Here is a 9,927-nt window from a genome sequence, read left to right on the forward strand (position 1 = left end):
TTTTATTTATGGATCTTTTTTCATTTGATATATCATTGAAAAAATTCTTGTTTGTGGGGTTGATTTTAATTTTTTCCCCCTAACTAAGATGATTTATTTCGGCAGAATTTTGATGGTATGTATTGTAATTCAATTTGTTTTACTAACTTTAATATGGAAAACTGAAATCATAAATATTTGGGGCATTAAGCTAATGGATTTTACCTCTATTATTGATTAATCTTAAGATATTTCAGAGGTTGTTTAGTTTGTAATTTTCAATCTGTTTTAATTTTCGATTTTGTGAAACATCAAGATTTTGTTCGCTTTTACATTTATGAAAATGTATTATTGAAAAAAATATTAAATTAATAATACATGTTAGATTTCGTAGCACTCTTGAACATAAATTTTAAGTCAAAAATCCTTACTTGAAATGATGAATTTCAAGATCTTTTGAGTGGTTGAATCACATTACTTTTCAAAACTCCAAATCTACGATTCGTGCACTCCAATGGTCTCAATTCCGATCACAAGGAAAGGAAATTATTAGCGACAACTTAAGTGTCAATTTTTTTAGTTTTCATGCCAAAATAGTGGTTCTAGGCACCTTTCAATTTTGGTAATATTTTCCATACGAATTTCACATTATTTTCTTGCCATTCTCTCTTTTTCCTGAATAATAATAGAATTATTCTTGGGATACATAACCCCAAACATAAAGATGTCCATAATGAACACCAGATGCCCCCATTGGAGGAGCACCTATGGCGCACAGGTGCCCCTCCAATACGGAGGCGCCAATGGACACCCTTATGTGCTCCCTCATGTACCCCAAGAATAACCCATAATAATAATAAAGTGGTTACATGGGAATTAATGGAGGTTATAAGGAGTTGTGGGTTTGAATTTTAAGTTTAAACCACTCACTCCAATTTTTTTCATTGTTTTGCAGGTCAAGTCATCCCACCTGGGCAACCTATGATCCTTATTTTTTAGCATCTTTAACTTGCACATGATAAGCTTGACATGAACCACAAAGGACAATAAATGTTGCTGGTTAGATCATCCTAAAGATCTATATCACAAAAAAATTCATACAACAAATATATCATTCGACCAACGAGTAATATTAGAGCTCATGATACTATAGTAACTCTACTATAGGATCATAACATCTCATCAAATATTTGTGGAACATACTTGAACCCCACACCATATCATTGTATTCACAATTATGTTTTATACCATATATGGTCAAATACAATTTTCGGGCCAGTGAATACAAATATAAATGTTGGCTAAAATAGTTTTTATTTTCTACTCGAATCCTTTAATTTTAAATCAGCTTCTTTCCTAGACATGTCCCATCAAACCAAATAATCATAGTTATTGGTAACAAGCTAAAGTAGCAACACTGAAATAAAATCTTAAATAACAGTCAAAAGTCATAAGGGTATATATGAGCTTATATAAGCCTCAAGGTCTCACAAAATGAGGAAGCGGTGATCTATTCACTCATTTACCTCATATTGGTTGTAAAGGCACACACAGTATGAAATACGTGCTATAGTATTTTCACATTTCTTAGAGTGTATACCATATTCTTTATAAACGAGTAACATTGTGCAGATTAGTTCAGATATTCGTCAATTATATTTACACCTCTAGACAATCTCCAATCGAGAACTCGGTCTATAACCTCATCCTGATATCTCATCAAAGCAATTGAATCATGTACATTACATGATATCTGAATCTCAGCTTATCACATTCTAAAATGTCTGAGACAATTGCTCATATAAGTGAGTAAATTTCAGCCTGTTCAACTTACTTTATATGTGCACGCAAATCATTATCTCGTAATTCTAACAATATATTACACATGAATTCAAAATTGTTAATCTATGTGCATTCAAAAAACTCAATCAAGATTCTTCTAATATAGTATTATATTCTAGGAAATTCTAGAGATTCAATATTACCAACAAGTATATCTCTAGATATTTTTCAAAGTATAATGATCACATATCATCATTTATGTAGATATATCGCAAAGATATTATTAGTAAAACGAGCACACTCAAATGTATCAGTTATGTACTTAGACTAAAAAATAAGAAAAACTTTCGGAGAAGATGCAACTTCAATACCCAGAAAGTAATGGAAAAAACTCAAATCTTTCATTGCAAAATAAAGAGCTAACTCCAACTTTAGCTCTGCAATCCTATCAGGATCATTACCAATAATAATCATATCGTCAACATATATATATATATATATATATATATATATATAAAAGTAAAACACGACTGGTAATTATACATCTATAAAATAAGCTAAATCATGATAGCTAGTATGAAAATCAATTGAAGTGATAACAGTAGAAAACTTCTCAAACCAAGCTTGATGTGCCTATATGAGACCGTAGATAACTTTTGGGGTTTGTAAACCTCACTAGGTTGGTGAGAAATACCGGGGGAGAACCATATAGAATTCTTTTGGTAGATCTCCATTCAAGAAGGTATTTTTAACATCTATATGAGATATACTACATCGACGAACAGAAGTAACTATGAGAAAGTTATAAATTGTAGTCAATTTGTAATCGGTGCAAAAATTTCCACATAATCCATACCATATCTCCATTTGACTTGGTTTTAATTTTATAGACCCAATGAAAACCAACTGCTCATTTTCTTGGCCATAGAGGTACCAAGTCCTAAGTGTGTATTTGATGCAAAGCAATAAGTTTAGTGGGCATAGCCTCTTGCCAAAGTAGGTCACAAATTGCCTCTATATAGTACAAAGCTTCATAAAGACAACTAGCAGAAGCTAAAAATGAAGTAAAAGAACTAGAGTAACAATTGATGAATTAGGAGCTGCAATCTCATGAGGTAATTGAACGACCATAGGAGAAGATGGAACAATTGATGTATTAGGAGCCAAAGTATTAGTATCTATAGAACTACAACAGAAACCCCATAAAAATCATGATATAAAGTAGGAATAGATGATTGTGGAGTAGGGGACAGAAAAATATCAGCATCAAGAGCGAATGGATCAGTGTAAATAAGATCAAACATAGTCATATTATGAGAGCTAGCAGGAATAGAAAAGAAAAATATATGTTCAAGAAAGATAACATGACGAGAAACGTACAGTTTTTGACTAATTGAATCAAATCAAGGATATTCCTATTCCCTGCACCATAATCTAGAAAGACATAAATAGTAGATCTAGAGGATAATTTACTCTCTCGACATGAAGTCAAATGATAAAACATTTAGAGCCAATGACGCATAAGGAAAACTAATCAGAAACATATCCATACAACTACTCAAAACGAGAGAAACGTAAATTATATGAGGTTTGGATCATATTAATCAATTGAACAACAGTAACAATCGCTTCTCCCCAGGATTCACCAAGCGTAGAAGTAGAGAGTAAAAGAGAAAAGGTCGTCTCAACAAGATGTCTATGTTTTCTTTCAATGACGCTATTCCATTTGGGAGAGTGTCTGTACAAAAGTTTGGTAAATAGTTCCATAAAAAGCAAGCCAAAAAAAAGCATTAGAGATATATTCTCTACCCAAATCACATCAAAAACATTTGATATTGAGTTTTCACGAGTGCTTGAAATGTACTGAAAATACTAAAGAAGTCATAGCAACTTTCATTAAAAAGAAAAACCAACAATTATGAGTGTAAGGGAAGATAGTCTCCATATATCAGAATGAACAAGATTAAATAGGACAACTAAAAAAGAAATATTTCTATTAAAAGATAACTGAAAAAAATTGCAACCACTACAATTAAAAACATCGTAAGTTTCAAATTTCCTAATGCTCCATAGAACTAAGAATTATAAACGAGGGGCTGAAACACGACTAAGGTGAAAGTGCCCTAAATATAATATAGAAGATAAACGACTCAAACGAAAAGATGACAAATTAACATTAGAAGCTACAATTTTTAGTACTCTAAGTTGATCCAAAACATAAAGTGTCCTTTACGGTCAGTCCTAATCAGCTTTTGGGGTTGCAGGTCCTACACATAACAAGTGGAAGAAGAAAATTAGACTAAATATCTAAATTCACATAACTGACTAACAAAAATAAGATTTAAGATAAGACTAAAAATATGGTAGGCATTATGAAGAGACGAACAATGAGTATCAATGGAGCTAACACCTATCATAGGCATAGGAGTACCATCAGCAGTCATATCTGACACAAAAGACTTGGATGATAATGAAACAAAAGAAAAAAATTAAATGATATATGATGGGAAGCCCTATAAAGAAAATGGTATACCTAAATAACTAGAGGATGATAAACATATATAAGAGGCAGACATTGCATGAGGTAGTGTTGCATGTGATTGTGTTGCAGGGAACTTCTGAAACATGAATGGATCTACTGATGGTGCATCCACTACATTATTAGGTTGAGGTGGTTGGTTTCCAAATTTCCATGGTGGAGGAACCTACCATTGTTGCTGTCGTTGTTGGGGGTGCTGTTGTGTAGCTTTATTCAATAATAGAGGACATTGTCCCTTCTAGTGACCCTTCTGCTTCCATTGAGCATAAGCAACATTCAAAGGTGGCCTACTTTGATTATTAGCATGGGATCTTTGAAGAGTTCATAAGATAAATGGAATATATGGTATAGCAATTCCCTTGTCTACATGAGATTTGAAGCCTATCTCCAGCCAACAATTCATTGACTACCAAATTAACAGAAGGAAGAGGACTACGATGTAAGATCGACACACGAAGTCCATCAAAATCGTCACGTAGGGCCATCAAAAATTGTACCAATTTTTCTTTCCTTCTAACAATATAAGGAGGAAATGTTTGTAATTTCTACAAATTCTGGTAGCGGCAATTATCCCATAAATCTGCCATATCAGAGTAAAAATACTGAACCCTCACACTCTTCTATTAAAGGACGTGAATATACTTTTTTTTTTTTCAAAGTTAGATTGTGTATACAGTCTAGCCGATGCTCATAAACCTCCTAAACAGTGTCAGACTTAGTCAATTGCGTGTCTATCAATTGCATAACAGAATTATTAATCTAAGTAATAATTATTGAATGATCGAATTTACAAGTACCTAACAGTTCTATATAATTGATAACCTTATCATTCTTAGGTTTAACACAGGTGCCCAAAACATAATTCGACATCGTTTTGTCCTTCAAAAATTTTCTCATCACATAACTCCAATAAGAATAATTCTTCCCATTTAATTGTACACTAATGGACATATCCGACTTTCATCCATTTAGAAATAAACGAACAATTACCAATAAAAAAGTACAAATATCGAGTTGCGAAATCAAACCAAAATCAAATGAGAATTAGTGGAAGCCAAAAAATACTGTACGATCGCTAAAAAATTAGTTGGATCCATGAGAAATGTGAATGAGATATGACATTCTTCAACAAGATCAATAGATACTATGTTAAATTACAATACAAAATATTAAGAGAATAACAAAAAAGAGGCTATGGTTTTGTCGTTAATTGCGTAATGAAAATACAAGAAAAAAATAAGCGTTAAATAGTCTTAGAAACTGATAAGTAAAATGACGAATTTTCCCTCAAGAAAAAACTAACATATTTAGAATTAGTTTGAGTCCCATTTCTATTCAAAATGAATTATTAAATAGTATTTTGATGAAAAATGTGTGATTAAAAAATATAATAAAAAATTGGGTTTACGTGTTATATTATTTTATTGAAAAAAATACGTGGTTGAAAATAAGAAAAAAGGAAAATGTATTTTCAAAATAACGAGGATCAAACAAGTGCTTAACAAAAACAACTTTGGACAAGTAAGTCGTTTGAGAATTGAACTCTGTCATTTCTGTGCGTAGCCAGTTCAGCTTTTACATGTAATATCCAAATAACGGTAGACCATATATTTGAAAGTCATTGCTTCTTCGTTGTCTTAGCTTAGATTGATATAAGATCAATAGACAACGTTTAGTTTCTCAAGCAGCTTTTGTAGTCAGAATCGAAAGCAAAGCGAAAACTTATAGTGGGGAAGAAATGGAGAATGTAGAAATGAAAATTTGCATCATTTACAATGGATGATTATACATTTTCACACTGCTATGGTCTATTCAAGCATCTCAAAAAAGTACCCAAAAAAAAAAAAAAAAAAAGTTACTTAAAATCTCTCTCTCACAGTCATATTTTCAAGGAAAATGCCGTGTGTACACCTCGTGGTGTACACACGGCTTTACACCCCGCTCACACGGAGGGGAGCCCACGAATATTTTATTACGTGTGGGCCACCTTCCATGTGAGTGTACACCATTGTGTACACACAGCAAGGTCCTATTTTCAAACGTGAATCAGTTCTGGTGATTTGGATGGTATACTGGCAGGTGAGTGTCTCTCCTTTGCTTTCTGCAAGTGAACCAAACATTATTAGTTCACACGACTATAATCATTTGACTTGCATAGGTAATGCCTACAGTTTTTTTTTGTAAAAGTTAACATATATGAAAACTAGACCAACCTTTCCAGCCTCTGTGTTTCTCCAAGCCTTGTCCAATTCATCGAAAACCAAATCTATCGTTGGACGACCTCTGCTCGAACTTGCCACACAAAGTACTGCAATTTGCAATATGGCTTCAAAATCTAGAGTATTCGCACTTCCTTTCAGCCTAGGGTCCTGAAAATCTGTCAATGGACGTTTCCCCATGTTCACATCCTTCGCCTGCATGACTTTCGTTAATCAATACCTTTGATGTTCTCGAAAGACTCCCTTTCTTTCGTGTAGTACACTTACACCATATGAAACAAAAAAACAGGTGATATGCGCATTTTGATCAACAAATGGTACCTTTCTTGTGAGTTGATCTCTTGCCTCCAAATCGAGTTCGATTACTCTTTGTCCGGATAAAAGTTGCAGTATAACAATGCCAAAACTGTAGATATCACTAGCACAAGTCAATTTGGCATTGCTCATATATTCGGGGTCCATATAACCTATGGTTCCGCGGACATCTGTAAATACTTTAGTCTCATCCATTCCTAGCATCTTGGCTAAACCAAAATCAGACAGCTTAGGAACAAACTTCTCAGTCAAAAGAATATTAGTCAGCTGCAAAACCAACAAGCAAGAAACATGATCAAAATAGCATCATAATTTGATGTCGAGGCAAATATGTCGTATCTATGAAGTATTTTATTAGTGAGATAGACGTTTGTCTTCCCTTTCCAAATGAAGTGGCTCAAAAATATCATAATAATTTCAAGTAATTTACCGATTTACCTTGATATCTCTGTGAACAATGCAGCCATCTATATGATTATGGAGATATTTGAGAGCAAATGCGCAGTCCCTTAGGATTTTGACCCTTCTATCCCAAGTTAGGACAGTGTCTTTCCCTAAACATAGATAAATAGGATTAGATATTTTAACCATTAGAACTGATCTCCTAAGCAAAAGTGCTTAGCTTATCTCCCACCACCTATTGCAGTGTGTCATGGCATCTGGTGCTTAGGAGATCAATTTCGTTTTAATCACAATGTTTCAACGGACTTAAAGTAATCAAACTACAGTGATTAGAAAAGAATGTTGTGTACTCAGAACATTTTGAGCTAGATTTCCGGCTGAACAATATTCGTAGACTAAGTACTGATCACCATTTTCAATGCAGCAACCAAACAGGCAGACAAGGTTTGGATGTCTAACTCTTGAAAGACCATCGATTTCTCTGTAGAAAGAATCTGAAGTGTTGCTCTTATTACCCTTATATATTTGCTTAATTGCCACGAGTTGTCCACTGGGTAGCATCCCTCTGTAAACCTGCCCTGCACTGCCTCTTCCAAGGTACTTCTTTTCACCACCATAATGAAGTGCATTGTTAATCTCGGTTTTGGAGAATCTATAGAGGCCAGACAATTCGGAAGTAATATCTGTTGTCTGAACAGGTTTTTTCTTCTGATTTCCACTCTTCATTCCACAGTTTATCAGCATAATGATGAATGTTAGCCCAATGATCACTAAAACAATTGCAAATATTGTTTCTGCCAGTGTATCTAACACATTTTATATGAGAATCAGAATGAGCGTTTCCTTTATATGGTAATTTTTTGTTTTTCAATTTAACAGAAGGTATAGACGCTGAAATGAATTTATACTTACAGTTGAGTTTAAAGTAATTCCCAGCCTCTGTACAAGCAAATTGCAAAAATCATTAGCAATTAGCATACCGTAGCGTATTGAGCATTTTAGTTTATCATCAGAACTTCAAATAGTAGCTATAGGCAGAAATATATGCTATTAGGAACAAAATCTGTGTACCTGGAACTGGAACAGCCAAGGCAGGCAAGCACCTGTCGAAATCATTTACTATAGAAGTATTATTCATGTTCCTAGCTATTACTGAGACAATAAGAGCCAAAAGACAGGTAGCTTTTTCAGTTTCGTTTCCCTGAGCCGACATAGCATCTCTCGCATTTGATATTGCCGTGGTGCAGTTTCCACAGGCATCATCAAATAAAGAAGAATTGAATAGGGAACACTGGTATATAACATCTTGATTTTCTGCGAAGATGTTTGACAATTGAAGTAGAGAGCAATTTCCATTTCCATTTCCATTGAAAAAATTGTCAAAGCCACAGGTTTCAAGAGAAACACCAGGCTGAAGCTCAAAGGGATTGCTACAGTTTTTCCACTGATTTTCCGGGATGAAGATACTTCCCAATGCATCATTTCGTGCGTGCAGGGCTAATGCGTGTGATAACACTTTGAGGGCATTTTGGCAGCAACTCGTTTTCGGGAAACTATTCCAGTTCTTGTCCGTTTCTTCAACACTAGTGCATCCACCAGTTGGCTGGTAAGGATATGCGCTGAAATCCAACCTGCAAGCTGCATGTTTTTATCTGATTATGAAAATTCTTGCCTACATCGATAATCTAAAGAAGAGTGTTGACCTCAGCAGTCGCCAACTGTCAAAATATGTCGTATGCAAAGCATGAAAGCAACACACGTCCAAGGTAACAGTGGGTAGCCCAGCAAATGAGATTAGATTTTGATAAAAGTTGACGAAATATGCGATCGAAAATTTGATAAAAATTGTAGGTCCTTTGAAGTGCAGTAAAAAATGACTTCCATAAAAATGGTGGTCAAACAGGAACATAGTAAAATTCAAACTGTTTCGATTGACTTGAGTGTTAAAAGGAAGATAAATTTTTATACCTGGATCTACCTGTGATGGTGGTAATGGTTGTGAAAAAGCTTGAACATAGAAGAGAGTGATGAAAAACGAAGAGGCTATCTTGTACTTCATGATTACTGCTTTCATTTCTCTCCTTGTAAAAGCGATTTTAGATGAATAATTTATCAAAATCTGGCTAGAAAAGCTTCATTTCTTCAAAATCCTTCGTTTTTTAAGACAAGCAGTGCATGTATAATATATATAGAACATAATCTTGATTAGAATCCTTAACGTATTCGGATATTCTTATATTATATGTATTTCTTGCTTAGTTTTGCAGCATGGTAAATAACGTTATTACATCGTTCAGGAGAGCATCCGAGCTGTCGTTGGCAAGCACAAAAACAAAAGTACGGAAAAATATACTAATTATCCAGAAAACCTTTGTTTCCAAAGATTATCTCATTAGCAGTTATTGTAGGGTAATAATCCAATTGGCTACTGGTTTTTCGTAGTTTTACTACCATCCTCAAAGTAGTTACCACAGTTTTAAAGTTATTTTTCAACGATTGATTTTTAAAATTTTTAAATAATCACTGCGTTTGAAAGTTTTTTTTTTAGAGGTTGTTGTACTTTCAACGTTATTTCACACCTTCATTAATCTTTAAACATTTTTGAACAGTATCCATACTTTTAAAGTTAATTCTCAATAATTACCGAACTTCAAAAAAATATTTGAACAGTCATTGTACTTTTAAGTTTTT

General features: G+C 33.8%; 1 protein-coding gene across 2 annotated transcripts; it reads right to left on the reverse strand.

The window, feature by feature from the left end:
- Positions 1-5,851: 5,851 nt before the first annotated feature.
- On the reverse strand, positions 5,852-9,378 carry LOC111407674 (probable leucine-rich repeat receptor-like protein kinase At5g49770). 2 transcript variants are annotated; one of them, XM_023037302.1, is made up of 9 exons: positions 9,205-9,378; positions 8,308-8,874; positions 8,149-8,175; positions 7,587-8,042; positions 7,273-7,388; positions 6,841-7,101; positions 6,514-6,714; positions 6,307-6,401; positions 5,853-6,211 (listed from the first exon to the last, which is right to left on the reverse strand). In XM_023037302.1, exons 1-8 carry the CDS (start codon positions 9,308-9,310, stop codon positions 6,336-6,338), a joined length of 1,800 nt encoding a protein of 599 aa, XP_022893070.1. In that variant the 5' UTR covers positions 9,311-9,378; the 3' UTR covers positions 5,853-6,211; positions 6,307-6,335. The 2 variants fall into 2 exon arrangements, with proteins under 2 accessions (XP_022893069.1, XP_022893070.1); XM_023037301.1 differs by having other exon boundaries at positions 5,852-6,401.
- Positions 9,379-9,927: the final 549 nt, after the last annotated feature.

The sequence above is a fragment of the Olea europaea genome, chromosome 13 (assembly GCF_002742605.1).
Source record: "Olea europaea var. sylvestris chromosome 13, O_europaea_v1, whole genome shotgun sequence".
NCBI classification, from domain to species: domain Eukaryota; kingdom Viridiplantae; phylum Streptophyta; class Magnoliopsida; order Lamiales; family Oleaceae; genus Olea; species Olea europaea.